This window comes from Harpia harpyja, chromosome 23, assembly GCF_026419915.1.
Source record: "Harpia harpyja isolate bHarHar1 chromosome 23, bHarHar1 primary haplotype, whole genome shotgun sequence".
Taxonomy (NCBI): Eukaryota; Metazoa; Chordata; class Aves; order Accipitriformes; family Accipitridae; genus Harpia; species Harpia harpyja.
This window is the reverse complement of record NC_068962.1, coordinates 10,137,137-10,155,309: the sequence shown is the minus strand read 5'-3', so window position 1 is coordinate 10,155,309 and position 18,173 is coordinate 10,137,137. Positions and strand designations below refer to the sequence as shown.

At 36.9% G+C, this 18,173-nt stretch overlaps 1 protein-coding gene across 9 annotated transcripts in view; it reads left to right on the top strand.

Moving 5' to 3' along the window:
- Positions 1–16,631, top strand: part of METTL25 (methyltransferase like 25) — a 65,187-nt gene extending 48,556 nt beyond the window's left edge. For 4 of the 9 annotated variants that reach the window (XM_052774293.1, XM_052774286.1, XM_052774285.1 and 1 more), the window contains 4 exons: positions 351–444; positions 14,032–14,106; positions 14,725–14,796; positions 16,367–16,631. In XM_052774293.1, coding sequence (XP_052630253.1) covers positions 351–444; positions 14,032–14,106; positions 14,725–14,796; positions 16,367–16,465 — 340 coding nt within the window. In that variant the 3' untranslated portion in view covers positions 16,466–16,631. Of the gene's footprint in view, positions 1–350; positions 445–1,127; positions 1,200–2,217; positions 3,182–4,112; positions 5,191–5,219; positions 5,402–6,568; positions 6,894–14,031; positions 14,112–14,724; positions 14,797–16,366 lie in introns of those variants that run through there. The other 5 variants (XR_008233071.1, XM_052774287.1, XM_052774288.1 and 2 more) reach the window with 5 other exon arrangements.
- The last annotated feature ends 1,542 nt before the right edge of the window (positions 16,632–18,173 follow it).

Genomic DNA, 18,173 nt, shown 5'->3' with positions numbered 1-18,173 from the left:
AAGGAAATATCTGTCATCAGAAATAAGAATTTTGTCATTCACAAAGGGAAATAAAAATATTAGGGGAGAAATTAAAAGAAACCTTCAACTAACTCTGAAATTTTTAGGTAAAATAATAACCGTGCTATAACTATAGTACAATTGTACAGTTGCTGCATCTAGAAATTTCTTCAAGTATTAACAAGCTTGTTCTGTTTTAAATAGAAGGGGGAAAAAGGAAAATTGTTACTAACTTGACAGTAGTAGCTGTCCAACTAATTTATTTCTCCTGAATTAAAAATTGAATTAAAAATGTGTAAATTTCTGTGGTTGGGTGTATAAAAGCCTGCATCTCAATGCTGTATTTGCAGTGATCGACATGTTGGGAAAATTTTCTCCAAATCATCCTCCTTCATAGATTATGTCAGAAAGTCTCTGAAAAAGCTGGAACTGGATGATTCAAAGGTGAGTCACTAAACAGAGACTGCATTAAATTCTTATATCTATGTTAAGTTCTTGAAGTCAGCACCACAATGCAATGTTTAAACCACTGAGTTGATTCAGTTTGTATATTGCTGTATAAATACAAAGCATTCTCTTTTTAATTAAAATTAATAGAGCCAATCCATACTTATTTTTATGTATTCATAAAAAGACAATATCAAGGTTGGGTTTTTTCTTGTTTTTTTGGAAATAGACTTCCATGTATAAATTCTTTAAAAGATTTTGTTTTAAAATTACTTTATTCTAATGACTTTATATAAAACCAATCCTTTTTTATACATGGTGCTCATTATAAGAATTTTTTTAAGCCTTTCCAGTATTTCTGAAGTTAATCCTACAAATCTCCTTTGAGGCAAAAAAATGTAATACATACTCTATTTTATACATGCTGTCATTTAGAGGTAAATACACTTTTCATATGCCGAGCGAAGCAGGCATGAAGAACTTCTTGCCTGTGCTAATACTATACACCCTGATAAAAGTAACTCTTGCACCCTTTTAAATCCAGCTGAAATACTATCCTATACAAACATGTTACTTTTTCGTCTGTACTTAAGTTTATACTGAAAGTGATCCAAAAAAACATGAATAATGAATCACATAGTAAACACTTTGACCCCTTTTTATTTTCATTTTTTCTGTAGCAATATTATCTTGATCCCTTTGGACACCTTTTGAAACTGAAAAATGTAACATTATAGCATGATAGGCAATTCCATCCATGCAGTATGTTTCTCTTGCAATTTAGTTCCCAAAGTATTTCCAATTTATTTTAGCCTTTAGACAGTCTCCTTAAGAGGCCTTTGAAGATCTTGGAAGGCCCAATACTTTTTTTCTTTAAATTAATAAATGTTAGGGATAAATATTAAGATTTTTAAATAACTTTTGTAGATAAAGAAGAAAATACAAAATTGAGATTTAAACTTAAAAAATCTTCCAGAGATTTTTATATGTTCTTGAATGTCTTGTCTTAGTACTACAACTGCTAAATTGGTCAACAGATGGCAACATAGCATTAGGCATGGAATATGACTGTGTGAAGATCACAACCACTCTGTGAGAACAAGTTGTGCAATGGAGACACAGGAGAGTAGTAGGCTGATTATTAAAAAATGTAGTACAAATCAAAGAAAAAAGTAGGAGTGGTAAGTATGTAAGATATTTAAGGTAAATGTTGCAGTTGGAGTAGTCTTTGGTAAAGCAATGCTTAAAATCCGTAGGCAAAATGTCAAATCACTTAAAATTTGCCAGGCACATCAAACCATGAACTAGGAGAAAAATGCAAAGCCAAATAAACAAGTAAATGCAAATGACATTGGAGTCATGCTTACAGCATTAAAAAAAAAGACATATGCCTGAAGTTCACTGTGTTTTAAAAGGATTATTTGTCATTCTGTTTGCAAATTGAGTTACCTGTTTGCTTTTCTGTATAAATAGGCGCTAACAGCATGCACTTTCTTTAAATCCAGTAAGCATAGAAACTTTGTGTCAATATGTCTGATTTTAGACACACCGCCTTTTGCTAGAAAGGGTCTGGACAAATGCAAGTTGCCCTGAGAGAAAGATGTCTGTCAACACTACTTCAGGCTGCACATGTTTGTGTGGTTGCTAAAGACCTGATTCAAGTAAATGCTCATTTTTGTTTATATTTCTCCTCATTTTTATGTACAGCTGGCTGCATACTTAAGACTGAATTTTATGCTGATCTAAACAATATTATTTTTTATTTCCCAGCTATGTTGAAATCTGCAGCAGCAGAAAACCATGCTATTTTGATACTACTGAGAGGAAAGTTGTTACTGCTCCCTCAACAGTGGTTCTGACACTGCAGTTTTCATGGTGGAGTCAGCACTCCAGCTACACAATATTGGAGAATGTGTTAAATTCCTCTCTTCAGAAGAAAAATACTTACATAGCTAAAAATGTGATGAAGCCTAAACATTTGCTCTCAAAGACAACAAAAATCAAAGAGAAATTTATGCAGAATTTGTTTTCTAGCTCTGTTTTTAAAAGTGAACAAAAGAGCAGCTGTACTGCATAGACCGAATGTCTACTCTGTCTCCGGCAGTGGCCAAAAACTGATGTCTTGGGAAGAATATAAGGCAAGAGTAAGCATATATGAAGGATACTTCAGGAATAATCCAAAATGTGCCTGTCATTCGCCAAGAAAAAGAGGCAGTCATTGTCTTCATGCATAAATTTATTTAGGTGCTGTTAAAAAAACAGCTAAAACTGAGTAACACTGTGTAATATAAATAGAGAACTGTGAGAAAAATAGTTTGCATGTGAGTCTGCTTTATGTGTGCAAAAATATGTTTTAAAAAACAAGAAGTCAGAAAACAGCGAGTCTCAGGTCTTCTGCTGTGCTTATCAGAAAATCGAAGAGACTTTAATCTCTTCATGATAATAGGTGTACTGAAAAGTAGAGGGGCAGTGGCACTAAGTTTTTAGGAGTCACTGCCAGGATTTGGTAGCTTGGCACAGATGGTAAAGTCATGGATGGTTTTGATCACTGCGGATGAATCTGGACTGTGGGACATAAACATCCTTCCAAACGCGTGGTTCGTGATGAACTGCTGCCTTTGTACACACCAGTGTCTCCGTTCCCAATCAAGGGGCAACCCTGGTGCAGCGCAGTCAGTCGTTTTTGAGTCTGGACAACTGTGGAGGCAGGGTAGAGGGAGCGAGGGCGTAAGACACCTAACCTGCCGTGATACTCATTTATGTAAGTGTATGCCTTTTGCTAAATATAGAACTGATGAAGGCTCGATTTATCAGGGATAAATATCCAAACAGTAAGTTCATTTTTGCTATTGTTTTTCAGTAAAGATAAGTTCTTTAATCCTGCCAATTCTTCATGTGAACAAGCCCCTCTGCCTCTTTCATTTATGAAATAGATATGAAGATCTTTACTTTTTTGAATAAGAACCAGACCCTTTATGAAAAGATTGACAATCAGAAGCGTGTTAGTGAGACAAAATAGTAAAATAGTTTTTCTACAAAAAAAATAGCATTTATCAATCACCTAGGGCCGTTCATTGTTACAAGTTACTGTTCAGGGACTGAAGTTTCCTATTACCTTAGGAAAAATAATTTCCTCCATTGTGTTTCTTTTCAATGTGGAAGAGCCTGTCAAGTCCAGATTAAACAGTGAGATGCAAATGAACTATATTTTTCTGCCTTTTGGTGCAGGATCATTCCTTTCACAAATCTCTCCACCTCAGTAGTAAAATGGAGACATACACCATGACTACTGAATGTCTGTATTCTCATTTTCTGAGGGCAGAGAGAGGTCTTTTGTAGTGTGAGCTTGATGCTTCACAGGTATGGCTATATTGTGTCTAGCTTCAGAACTAATGGAATTGCTTTGTGGGCTATGGAGCCCTGCACAGGGCCTTAGTAATTGTTCTGGATACACACCAAGGCAATATTTTATTCCTGGTTGTTTTCTTTGTCATAGCTACACTCCATGTTGTATAGGCAGAGCACTCAGTGTCACATACATGTGGCAGAAATTCTTTCTATGAGAAGATTTCTTTTCCCTTTTATTCACTGGTTTACCTAATTTAACATAGATGTGGGACTCACGTAAGAGAATGAAGCATTCATCCCTGTTCTTTCTCCTAGAGGAGCTGGCCACTCTTACACTTGTTAGCCTTGCTTCTTTCAAACAGCAAGAGCAATCACTCCTTCCTCTCCAGCAGAACATGTTTCAGCTCTGTTTGTAGCTGCGTTGCAGATGGATTTAAAACCGAGCCTCTTCATTAATACATTTGATTGCTGCTGAAGGCAGTAAATGCTACAAATGGCACTGCCACAGCAAAAAGTCCTTGTATAAGTATTTTTGTATTCCTAGAGTCTTTGAAGAAAAAAAACCCAAAACGTTCTTAAACTGCCTGCTGTCCCGTAGTTCTTGGGGTAGATTAGCAAAAGATCTTTCACGGGGCCTGGCTTTAAGGCGATTAAAGGGAGCAAGTGGTTACAAGGCTAATGCCTGGATGCGTGTCTGGCAGACTTTGTGATGCACGACCCAGCTAGGATCCGTTGCTGCCAGGGAGCGCGAGCCTCGGCGGGTGGAGCTGTACAACAAAGAGAAGCTGGCCAGGATTCATGTGAAGTGCGGTCTGGGAATAAGGAGAGAATGCTATTTAATGCCACATCCGATTGCAGGAAGATATGCAGGGCTGGAAACACTCCTGACACATCCGCAAAGAAAAGCTATTAGTCACTTTTTGATTTCATCTCCTGCTTTATTCACGCTATAGTTACTGCTGTGGGCTAATAGCATATAAGGTAGTTACTTTGTCTTAGTCAAAATACTTCACAAAGCACTTAACCCTTTCAGATGTAGGCATAGGCTGCGGAGATTCAATAGCATTTTCAGAGGTAGGGTCACCTTAAGCTTTCACACATAAAGAGAAGCTTATGTGCCTGTCAGCGAGTGTGTTGGTGCAGATTTACTTGGTTTTGTTTAACTGAGCTTCCAAGTCTCCGTGACCGGTGTATTTCGGTTTCAAACAGTCTAGTGCCTGCACGTAACTTGAAGTTGCTGGGGCTCTTCCCCTGGAAAAAGTCATTTATTTGGCTGCTGCCCCACCTAACAACCTGAGATGAGATCTGCAACAATAAACAGATGGTTAATGCCTAGTTCCTGCCATCCCTGTTTGCTCTAACGCTGACCAGACTTCTTAAAAACAGCTGCTGCCCATTTGTCTTTTTCTGATCCTGTACTTCAGGTAGAGCATCCCAAAAAGATTTACAGCTGTCAGGTCTCAGCTAGTGGGTCAGTAAAGGGCACTAGACCCTTCTGTGAGGCGCTGTACCCATCACAGGAGCATTTACATTAATAACATGGTAAGAGAAACTCATGTCCTGTAAAAAGCTCATTTATCATCTGAAGTAATTTAAACAACTTTGATATTTGATATGTCTATCAATGTTAGACTCAAAATATTTCAAAGCCTTGATGTAGCTATGTAGCTAAATTTAAATATGTCATATCATCCTGTATTTTCTGCAAAGGTTATGTATTTAGAAGTACCTTTAATTAAATAAGCGTGTTAGTGCTTGCTTTCTCTACAATAACCAAAACTTTTAGGTTTATTTATAATTAATAATTTTATATAATTTTGGTTTATTTTTATAAGAATCTCTGAAAATATTACATATCATTCATTTATAAAGTAATCCTTTCCCTATATTAATTATGTCTGCATTTTTAATATAATTAAATAAATCCAGAGGTATCTGATATACGTTGGGCTTACTAGTTCAGTTTTGCTGGAATTCCTAAATTACTTCCCTTTGCTACATTGACTTTGTGGTTTTGCAAACTCCAGACTATTTGAGTGGTAAAACTGGTAGATAATACTGAAATCTGAATTTGTGTGAAAATGCAATTTTTTTTTCACTAATTGGTTATTTTTTGTCAGACAATTTTTTTTTTCTTATGTCTTTGGAAACTTTATATAGAGTTAGTGTGACTAGTTGGTGTATGTTTCGTATAGTTGTACTGATTTTTTAAAACAGTGATACTTTTTAAGAAAACACAAGAGCATGCATATGTGACTTTTTGCTTTCACTTTGTTGATGAAAGCACCTACCAGTAGCATTAGCATACATGTAAAACCTGAAAACTAAATAGCTGAGCTGAGTGATCTCTCAGTGCTATAACTATCAAGTAAAAAATAAAGTCAAAAGTCTGAGTTTTGTAAGATGATAATAAAATAATGGATTCTGTTGGGTTTTTTTAAAAATAAAATAAGGATATGTTAATTTTTAAAATAACTGGGTTTACACTTGGAGAATTTCAGTAATTTATCACTTATTAGAACTGCAGTTTTAAATATGTTTCCTCTTTATAACTGCTCAGATGGCAGAGTGAGCATGGAATAAGGAGATGTCTTCTCATTTTAAGATGAGGCAGTTATTCATGTTAGCTAAATCTATATTTAATGTATTAGGCTCAGTCCTGAATAAATTTTCAGCAGGTGTAAATTATGCTGTGCTTGCTTGCATTTATTTATACGATAATAGCGCTCTTCTTAAAATTAATGCAAAAATAGTTCCAATTTGCTTTGTTCAGATTCCTATAGTATTAGACGGGGACACTTTACTTAACGCACTGCAAGGGCAAGAACTTAAAGATGGGACTTTCAAAGACTCCTGCTGAGAGACTCAGATGTCCTGTAAATGCATTGTGAAAATGCAGTGGTAAATGTACGTTGCAGATAACTTCACAGTCAGTGGCTGGGAAAATGTTTGGAAACATCTCTCGAGCAATTGCAGACTTTGTAGTCCCTCTGAGGAACATGCATCTGGAAGCCCTGTCCCCCACGTTGGCTCTCAGTCCAACCTGTGTCATGAGCTGTCCTGGTTTTAGTCCCCGAGCATGTCCTACTCCTGTGATGGTGAGTAGGCTCTGAGGATATTCCTTCCCATTTCCACATCTGTGCTTCTCGTACAATGCCTTTTGCAATTTATCACGTATATTTCCTAGTTTGGTCCTACACCAGCTGTGCTTCAGATGTTCTAATGGTCTTCTGATTCATTGAACACAACTATGTCAAAATATGTTGAACAGAATGTTTCGCATGTTTTTTCATAATTTTAAACCATGTAATTAAGAGACACTGTGCTCCGTACACACCATTGACAAGCTATGTTGTAATTCAATGAGCAGGTGAGCCTGGGACAAGATAAAAAGCCTCTGTCTTTGTGGAGCTTGTCAGGATAAGTTGCATTACAGTATTTAGAAAGCTGCACTTTTTTAAAACGAGGTGTTTGGGCAGTTCCATCCTTCCTAGAAAATGCTTGATAAGGTTTCCACGGCCATGTGAGAACATTCTAAAGTAATAGACGGATCTTTACTTTTTCCACCTTTAATACAGATTGTATGTTTAAATTTTTGCAAGCAAAAGTAGTTTTTCATATGAATTGCTGATTTCTGACCTTACAGAATTTTGACCAAAGGAGTGTGGCATTCTCTAAACCTATCCCAAAGGATTAGTTGAGCGAAGAATTTCTAAGCTTAATTCAGGACTGATATGAACTCTTTAACCAAATGGTTTTCTTTTACTTCCTAAATTCAAATGGCTTAATATGTTGTTAATTTCTCATCTGTAATATTTCTCAGTTTCTGAAAATTGAGTCTTAACTAGAGAATTACCACTGGCAAATTCATAATTTAAGTTTTAGCGTGGTGTGCTATTTGAGATACTGGTGGGTTAAACCAATTTTGTTTTCAAGTAGATTTCTTGGAAGAATGCTAAGTGCCACCAGAACGTTTTCTGAAAACTTGGTGGGTTTTGTGATGGTCTCTTTTTTTCTTTTTTTTTTCTTTTTTCTTTTATTTCTGTCAGCTAAGTTGCATTGAAAGAAGCTACTTTCTTGGAAGTGAAATGTTATTATGGTAGACAACACTGCTGCTACTGTGAAAAGAGTGTGACTGGCTCTTCTGCTCTGACAAAATATTTAAGAGCACCTTCCCCCCTTCTTTGGCATTTGTCAGTGTCTTTTAAAAACATCATTGCACTGTGTTCTGTTATGAAGTTAATAAAATGCCCGCTTTGACTTAGTATGTTACAACCCTCACCACTTTAATCCTCCCAAGCTACATTGCTTATAGGATGTCATCCCAGGGTGAAACTGAAAAAGATACGCCTTGTAACTGGGGATGCAATAAGGTTGTGCCGTGTGTCCTGTGGGATCTGCACCGGATCTTTCTGAGCTTCTGTTGATCACGTAGTGCAGCCTGTTTCCATGCTTGCTTGAAAATTTGAATGCTGAGATAATGTGAACCAATGATCAATGTGCTGAATGAGAAAAAATGCAGCCATCGTTTTGGCCAGTGTTTTGTACAGGACAATTCTTTACAACAACCTACTTCAATGAGGCAGGGAAGAGGACATTGGGTAAATGGAGATGCGCTTCTCTTAGCTTACCATAGAGTGTCCCTTGACCTGTAATATCTCCTCAGCAATGACTAGTGGGATATCGTAAAATGCAGTTTGCAAATGAAGGGAAGTATAAGAATCTCACTGTGGCTTAATTTTACTGTTGTTTTAAAAAGTGTTGAGAAACCACATAATTAAGACTGGGGAACTGTCAGTAGTGGAACTGTATAATACATTAAGACATGAACTAACCTGAGTATGTACAACTACACTGGGAACTAAAAAGGAGAATTTTTGTGGAAATTGGGAGAGAGGGAATTTTAACCTGAGATTTCTTATAATCTTAATGTCTATCCCACACAAAATTCAGTGTCGATATCTTTAAATGATAGTGAATACCTCAAAGTGGTTGGTCTTTGCTAAGATTATTTCTAATTTTGATGCTTTTTATTGTGTACAGCTGCTAGGCAAACATGGAGCCAAAGCCAAAACTATACTCTCCACTTTCCCATGAATTCTAACACGGCAGTTAACTGAGTCTAAACAGTCAAAAAAATGAAGGCACTAAATGAATTTACACACTTAATACATTTTACAATTGTTGAAGAGTTGACTTAATTGTTTTCTTGGACAGAAAGATTTTCAGCTCACAGATTTCCTGGTTCATTTGTTACTTAGGGAAATATTGAATGAAGGCTCAGGTAACACTTGTATTACAGCCTACAAAGTATATGTGCATAATGCTGTTTTCAAGTATAATTGTTTTTCAAACACACAAAATACTATGCCAATTATGGTAGCATAGCATTTTAGTCTGACAAGGAATCTTCAGAGATGTGACTTTTATTTCAATTAGATATAATTATAAGTAATACAGATTGCATTCATTTGAAATGCATTTTAAACAAAGTTCTAAATAAACTTAAGTTTCTCAGTAATTGCATTATCTGTTTTACATTATTTTACACTATATTACATTACATTACATTACATTACATTATTTTTAACTACCATAGTCATGGGAAAATTGTAAAAAATTGCCGTATGGTATGGTCTCCCAAGTGTTTTGAACTGATCTAAGACACTTCTCAAAGGGTTGCCTTACTGCTTTCTTGTACTCGTGCTAGCGTTCATGATAATGCTGGTACAAGAAGAAAGAGGAAACATGGAAATGTGCAGTCAGTGCAGGGGAAAGCAGTCCCTTTGAGGCAGCAAAGAGGAATTACATCTGTTTAAACAGACGGTGGAACCGTATCCTTAGGCTCTGTCTCTCCTCTGCAGGGTGTGTGCAGCGTTGGACAGTAAAAAAGAGACTTTCATTCAGCCAAAATACTCCCAGTCTAGGGAAAGACACAACTCTGAAAAAATACTCTCTGGAGAATTGTGAAGCATGGTATCACGAATTGTCACACACCTTGTGCCTGAATTTCAGTTTTCCTTTCAGCCCATGCTCAGTCGGCGTGTTTGTGGGATTGCAGTCGAACTCGGGCGCGGTATCTCACGTGCTCTCAGGGCTCTGTTGAGTCTCCCAGTGTTCACAGCAGATGAGTCTGGCCTATGGTACAGTTTTGGTGCCACCTCCAGCATATAGTATAGTTGTAACTGGGTCCGTGGAGACCTTGCCGCCCTCTGGTTCCTCTTGGTTGTTTCAGCTATTGGAGTGACCGCACCAATCCTCAAAGAAATCAGTTTAAAAGAAAGCATGCACCACCATCACAGTGCAAAGAGACGAGGTGCTTTTGTTCACCACCTGATAAAGACCAGGAGACATTGCAGCTAAATCAGCAAAGAAATACTGACCAAAACCTCTCTGTATGTATTGAAGGTTAATTGAATATCAGCAGCATAAGCTAGGTCTTTGAGTGCAGAATCATTATTAAGACAAGTGCATGATATATGTATTTGGGTTTTTTCGTGCATTTTCACTCAGGCCATAAGTTTGTAGTATCAACGTGTAAGAAAAACGTTCAGTGCACATACTTAAAGAATTTTTTCGGGATACACAAATGTGTGGCAACCCTGCATAGAGAACAGTTGCATGGACAACTCCAGTGGCTAAATGGGGCTCACTTTGCATGTGTAAGTACAGGTCTGTTCCTGAAAATGCAAGCAATACTTTACTCCTACTTCACCTTGGAAGGATAGCTGAAGATTGTCTTGGGTGCCTTTTAAGAACTGAAGCCCGGTGGCAAGCTGTTGCAGTTTCAGACAAAGTCAGTGTTATCTGGGTTTTAGCTTCCTTGCAATAAATTGACCACATAGCTAGCTACCAGTTACCCTTTTCATGCCCTTTTCTATCAATGCTTTTTGGTGGACAATTTCTCTCTTTTCCAGCTGGGCTGTTGCATTGAATTGGTTCACTCACCAAACTTTTAACTGAGGCACAGTTTGGAATAGTAGCTAATCTATCCGTGACAGCAGGATGCACTCAGTCGGAATGTGTAGCAAGCAAGGAGGGAGTGGAAAAGCTCTGTACTCGAGCGTGGCAACATCCAAGAGACATTTTTGACCCAGCTTTTTATTTGCCAAACATTTCACAGCTTGTTTTCTTTCAGTTTGAATGCTTCATGTTGAAAAATGGAGAACGTAAAGGAAGCAAAAGCAGAAAAGTTTCATGACTGCATTTTTACAAATACAGGTCTTTGTATTTTAATTCCAAATAGCCTGTAATTTCAAAAATCCATTATACTAAACGCCTTTTAATTCTCAGTTGAAACGAAAAGCTTATAGGGCAGAGGTTAAATAAACCATTTTGTTTATCTCATGACTGATATGTTTCAGTTAGTTTGACTCTTTAGAGGGGAGGAGAAAAAAAAAAAAAACCCTCAGATATTTGCACAGCTTTACTGGAAATAAAATAGCAACAAGACCAAAAAAGTCCTGCTAGTCCATGTCAGTAATGCCAGATCAGCCACTCAAACTGCCTCTGTAGTTGGGAAAAAGTACTTTCTAAATTAAGAAAATATGACTGAAAGACTACAAAATTTTTTCTAACCCATTCTCTTGTCTTAAGGCAGAGTTAGAATTTTGTGTCGTTCCTGAAAACATATTTGTCAAATCTTCTTAAAGTTTCCTGTAATGGAGGCTGACAACTTCCCCAGTCCTTAATTAACCTCAAAGAGAGAAAGTTTCAAGTTTTTGGCCGAATTTTTTTTGCTGCAATGTAGGCCCATTAGTTCTTATCCTATCCACCGTAGACACAGTGAACAAACTGTTCCCAGCTTCTTGGTGATACCCTTGTAAAAACTGTTATTATGCCCACTCTCAATTTTCTCTAATTTAGCCTGATCAGTTCCAGTTCTCTCAGTCTTTCTTCATAGGTCCTGTTTTCTAGATCTCTGATCTCTTTTCTCTCTCAGGGCTTTTTCAGACAGTTCATTTCTTTCTTTGAAATCTGATGCCCAAAAATGGATGCAGTATTCCGGCTCGAGCTTTGCCACTGCAAAGCAGAGTTGAAGGATTACTTCCTGCGCTTTGCAGGCTGCTCTCCCATACATATCACAGAATGGTGATTGCTTTTTTTGCAGTAGCACAACTGTGACTCTCGCTCAGCTTGTGATCTGCTATATCTCTCAGACTGTCATTTGGTGTTCCCCATCCTGAACAGCTGATTATTTCTGCCTGAGTGTAGTCCCTTCTGCTTTTCTGTACAGCATTTCAAACTTCTTTTCTAAGCAATGCTCCAATTTCTGAAAATTATTTTAAGTTCTAGCAATGCCTTCCTGTTGCACATTTACAGACTTGGTTAATGTGGTTTCTGTTTTGGTGTCTGAGTTCTTAGTGAAAACATTGCATTTTGTAATGGACCTCCAGTCAGCAGGTCTTTTCAGTTGTTCAAAGGCTCATTAATAACTACTCTCCAGTTATGGTCATTCAAACAGTTTTCACTCACTTTATAATACTTTTATCTAAACCTTGTTTCTTAAATTTGCTTGTAAAATTGTTGTGTGAAATGGTGTCAAAAATCTTGCTGAAATCAAAATATATGACAACCTTACATATTTCACTGTCGTGAAATATTGCACCCTCCTTACAAGCAAAGTAGCCTGAGTTGTGATTTGTTCTTGACAACTTCATGTTGACTATTACTCATCTGCTTATCTTTCAGTGTTTTTAAATTCTTCATTTGTTCCATTTTTTTTCAGTGCATTGAATTTGAACGGACTGCTCTATAATAAAAGACATACATTCACTAGCCATCTGACATACCATCTTTGAGAACTTCTCAGTGACAACGAGTAATAGTTCCGAGGTCACTTCATTCCCTTCTTGGCTGTCCTAGGATGAAGTTCATAATACATACATGATTTGAAAACTTACAATTTTTGAAAATTTTCTCTAGTTTGTTTCCCTGTTTTAGGCTGAGATTTTACTTCTTTGCAACTGGATTAGCCACATGCTCTCAGGTGACTCTAATACACTAATAAATGTGTGCAGAAGTGTATTAAAGACTTCAGCTTTCCTAGTCTTTTGTTATAGAACCGCAGAATCATTTAGGTTGGAAAAGACTTTTAAGATCATCGAGTCCAACCATAAACCCAACGCTGCCAAGTCCACCACTAAACCGTGGCCCTTAGGGCCGCGTCTACACGTCCGTCTGTACTGTTACTTTTCCGCTGGGTTGTGGACTAGCTCTTTCCATAGCCACCACAGAGTAGCCATACTGCAGACTCCCAGTACTGAAGAAGTAGATCAGGCTCTTTCAGCTCCGCTCTCTCCAGCAGCCTCCATCACCAGTAACATTGCAACCCTACTTCCCACTCCTCTGACAGGTTCCTTAAGTGGCCAGCTCGACCGTCTTGTTTAGTGGCCAGGACTGTGGGCAGCAGAAGAGCAGAGACATCATGACCCTTAAAAACTGGAATATGGTGTGGTCTGGCTGCCCTAGAGAGAGCACGCTTTGTGAAGAGCAGTTATGGTCATAGCTCTAGCTACCTGCTGTGGTGCACTGGGCGCTAAGGGCTGAAAAGGGAAGGGGTATTCGACTTAGTTGAGTTCTTGAGCTGCCTTCGTATCAAATTCAGCCTCATATCGCAGCATTTACAGTCATAGTGGCAGTGCTGGCAATGTTGCATCAGGTGGCTGGGAAAAGAAGAGGAGAACATGTAGTAGTTCAAAGTAAATAGAGAAAATTTTATTTTAAAGATGGATATCTTTAGGCAGCACAGTGAAACAAAGTAGTATTTCCAGAATCTGATAGGAGGTTTTGTAATGTGAAATACCATCCAGAAGTCCTGACTGAAGCATGTAACTCTCACACCAGAATCCACTCCTCAACTATTTAAATAAATCTCTTGGGGCCGGGGGTGAGGAGGGGCTAAGATATATGGGAAGGGAAATGAGAATGTTATCTCCACTTTACTGTGTAATACTCATTTAAGAATGGCTAGAGCTTTCTGAATAATGAATGTATCTCAGTATTTCATGTCAGTGCAAAATGCCGTCTGAAGAACAGCTACTGTAAATGAGAACTGAGAAACTGCTATTGGAAAATTATTGTAAACCTTAGGAAAGTGCTAATTTCAAAAACAAAACATGGATTTCATTTTGTAGTGTGACTTTCAATTAGGAAAAAAAATATTTCATTTTAAAGTTCTCTTGAAAATGTAACTAGAAAAACTCTGATATCTTTTCTTTTTTTAATCCCTTGCAGCTCCCAGACAGCTGTATAATGGATTACTACGAAAAATACAAGCACAGAATGAATGAGCTTGAAGCATTTAATATGGTAAAAGTTATAGGATTAATACTATTACCTTGTATATATGTGCTAGTCTAGAACAAAGCCTTGTTAAGTTTTATGTGGAGGTGGACTGTCTTACACTGTGGTATGCAATCTCAAAACAAAGCTGCTCCCCGTTTCAAACTTTGGAGCATATCCTTTTCCAAAACTATATTAGGTGTCAGTAAAATAATAAAGCGAACACATGGATGATTCTTTTTCAAGAGGGACTATTACCCTGGAAAATGAAATGTCAGCCTCCTTTTAAACCTAGACTGGTCTCCATGCAGTTATTTCATAAAAATTCTTTTTATTAAAATTCATTATTTCCCTCTTTAAAATTGTTCTGCTTCATATAATTTCATTTTCTTGTTGGACAATGTCTCGAAACCAACTAAATAACATAGTTTCCTGGCTTTATGGCATTCCATGTATTTTTGATCTTTAATATAATCTGTTTTGAAGATGTCCATCCCACAGGGAAAATTGGCAAGGTGACATTTGTACAACAGAACCACTAGAAAATGATTGATCTTACTGGAATTGTTCTGTGGAAGTGTAGCCATGTGGAAGTGCATTGTCCCTCTTTCCCAAAATCATTATAGTATCTAATCTTTCTTTCAGTTGAAGGTTGTTCTGGCTCCCTGCATAGAACTTCTGATACTTCTGGATCGTCTTTGCTACCTCAAGGAGCAGGTATTTTTGCATTACATTTTATGATACCTAAAGGCTACATCAGTGAAATGAGACTATTTCAGCCAATTTATTACTGTGCAGACCAAAAGTCTCTGTTGCAGAATTATTATTCTCATCATATTTGCAAAAGTATAAGCATTCATTCATTTAGTATAAACATATGCCCAGCAGATGTTTTTATTTTCAGCAAAGCAGCAACAGTAAAGTTTATGTTCTTTTAATTGTATGGTAATTACTAGTCAATAGGCAGTAAAAAATAAATTAATTAAATATGCGAGAAATCTCATTTTATGCAACATATTGAGATATTTAATAATTAAAAAGAATATTGGAAATGCTAAACAAACATTGTGCTGTACATGCTAGAGCTTCCAATGAATATGGTTTAGAACATATAATTCAAGAAATTTTGAATTAGGTCCAAAATGTTTATGATTTCCTTTTATTGTTTCTTAATTAAGATCAATGATGAGAGAGGGTGCACTTTTTCCAACTGTATGGGTCAACTGAGGTACATTTGACTAACATACAGCCTGGATATATTTTACAAGTATAGACCTGGGATATAATAAGCAAATGCTACTACATTTACTCCATAATGATTTCTATTACAGGGTTTCTTCTAACACTAATTTTGAGCTTGGCCTGATTAACTCAGAAGCAGCAGTCATACTTTCTCTGCACCAGTAAACATTTTTTGGACAAATAATAATTTCCTAGGAGGAAATGGCAGCATCTTCCAGCTTCTGCTCTGGGCCACGGTCAAAATAAAATTTGAAAATAAAGTTTAAACCCATTCATGTGAATAGCTCTGGTTTTCCACCATAAACCTCTCATTTTAACAGCTCCATTTTATCATAAGTAAAAATTCACTTTATTCTCTGCCACAGTGCACTTGGAACAACTGAGTTGTAGTAAATGTATGCTTTTGTTCTAACTGGTATTTTTACAGAGGCAATTTGAAATATTTAAATAATGATGTATTTTCCCAAATGCCAACCAGTTATAAATCACATAGAGATCTGTATGATTTCCAAGACAGGAGATCAGACTTGCTGCATTTAGCACTAATTTACCTTTCTAAATGTAATGTACGCATTGATTTAATCTTGTACTGGTTGATTCACAAAATGTGTTTAGGAAGAAAAAATAGGAACGATAAAAGCCATATGCAACATGAAGACCAGATCCAGCTGGCCTGATTCATTTGAAAAGTCAGTTAATTAGCTTCGGTAGCAGAATGTGCTGCATAAAATGAGTAGGACTTGACCCTTAACTTCTTTGCTCTAGTTCAACTGAAAAAAAGGTTTATTGATGAAGGGTGTGGTAAGCTATCATTTGATAGTGCCAAAAATAATATAATGACTTTAAAATACATCCTGGTTTGGGTGTCCTTTTTTTCACAACAAACTTTCCCTGATTTTTCTTGTTAGTTAAGTGTTTTTCCTGCTTTGCATTAAGGATAATTTTTTTTTTTCAATTTTGTATTTCAAAATGTGGACCTATTACCATATCTTAGCTTTTAGGTCAAACACATTTTTATGTACTTCAATCATATATCATTTTATAGGACAACATTGCCTGGTCTGGACTTGTGAAGTTATTTGATCCCGTGAAATCCCCCAGATGCTATGCAGTTATTGCTTTGAAGAAACAGTCATGTTTTTAAGTGGAAGCAAATTCCAGATAGGTTGAAAACTCTGAATTGATACTGCTGTTTCCTCACTTTTATTCTGTTATTTTTAATTGATTCCTCAAGTACACTGTTTGCTTTTCAGCTGCGGAAGTGCAATGCCTCTTTGAATCATGAGAAATAAATATCTCTTTTACAAATACCATTGCTTCCTTATGTCAGTTATTAAACAGTGTTGAACACCTGGCTTTATTATAAAAGTTACGACCCCTATTATGTGATTATTATTTTAAAATAATTTTTATGTTTCTTCCTTTTAAGGCATTATACTATGTATCAATACCCCTTCTTTTGATATTTCTCATCACAAGATCATACCTTCTCAATTTTTATCAGTGGCTGGCATCAGCAGTCTCAGACTAGCCTCGCCTTTTTCTTTTCTGGATTCAGATGGTGCATAGTGTAAACAGAAAAATACCTGCACTGTAAACAAGAGGTTCGTAGCCTAAATAGGATCTTTCTAATTCCCTGTTCTCCAGGTCATCAGAACCACCTTATTTAGAGAGCAGCCTAGAAGAGCCTAGATAGCAACTACCTGCAAAGAGCAGTTTTGTATTAACCCCTTCTTCCTTCAGGCGTGTTCCTGGCATGCACTTGTTCGCTTGTCGCTCTGAAAGAAAAAATGTGTGTGCTCTAATCCAGTGGGAGATTTCCCAGTGCTTAAGAATCAGCTGCCCTGCTGGGGTTCACTCTGTAATCCTTGGGTTGTATCAGAAAGCTATTATCTGGCCCAAATGTCTTGGGTGTAAAGACTGTGGTACCCAAGTGAATTGAAACTTGCTAAGCAGTTTCTCGTTGGCTGTACTGCCTTCATGAGTGGGAAATTTATTTGTTGATGCATTTATCTCGGTGGGTTGCCTAATTAAACTTGCAGATTTTCCATCAATTAAAAAAGAGAAAAGTTTCTGTTCTAAGACCTAGTGCTTTTATTAGAATTCTCCAGCATATACAAAACATAATTAACTACCAGTGCACAGAAAAAAGGACAACAAATAAATAATAAACTACAGCATTAAAGAAGGAAAGGGGAAAATGCAACTTTGGTAAGCAGAAGATTAGAACAAGAGAAAAGATTTTTATATGAATTGTATAGTGACAGTAATAGTCACGGGAATCAGACTGAGATTCAGATGTGAGTAGGAACAAATCTTATTCTGTTTCAGTCTGCAAAATATAATGAGAGCTTGTGAACATGGCCATTCAAGAAAAGAGAAGTAAGGTATTCTTCTAACAAGTTACATCTTTCTTGATGTGTTCACTTGGAAGAAATACTTTTTTTGGGTGATGTAAGTTCACTGCTGTCTATTTTTGGACTCACAGTCCTCCATGGATCCAGTATGAGCTTCTCGCATTTGTTTGGTCCCAGTACGTTCAATCATTAGAGCTGCTGAACACCTGCAATACCCAAGGAAATTAACAGAAGTTGCAGGTGCTCACAGCATCTTTGGAGTAGAGCTAAGAAAAGAAAATGAGGCCTTCCATATATGCCACTTTTTGTTATATAGGGAGTACTGAGGAAACTAACAAGCTGGTAGATTCTTTTCCCAGGAGAGGAATGAAAAGAAATAAAATCCTTTCCTAACCTCTAAGCATCTGGAAGGAAAAAAAAACAGTAATATCGGATATAAAGAGGCAATCTAAAGTACATGATGTTAAAAAGAAAAAAGATGAACAAGAATCTTAG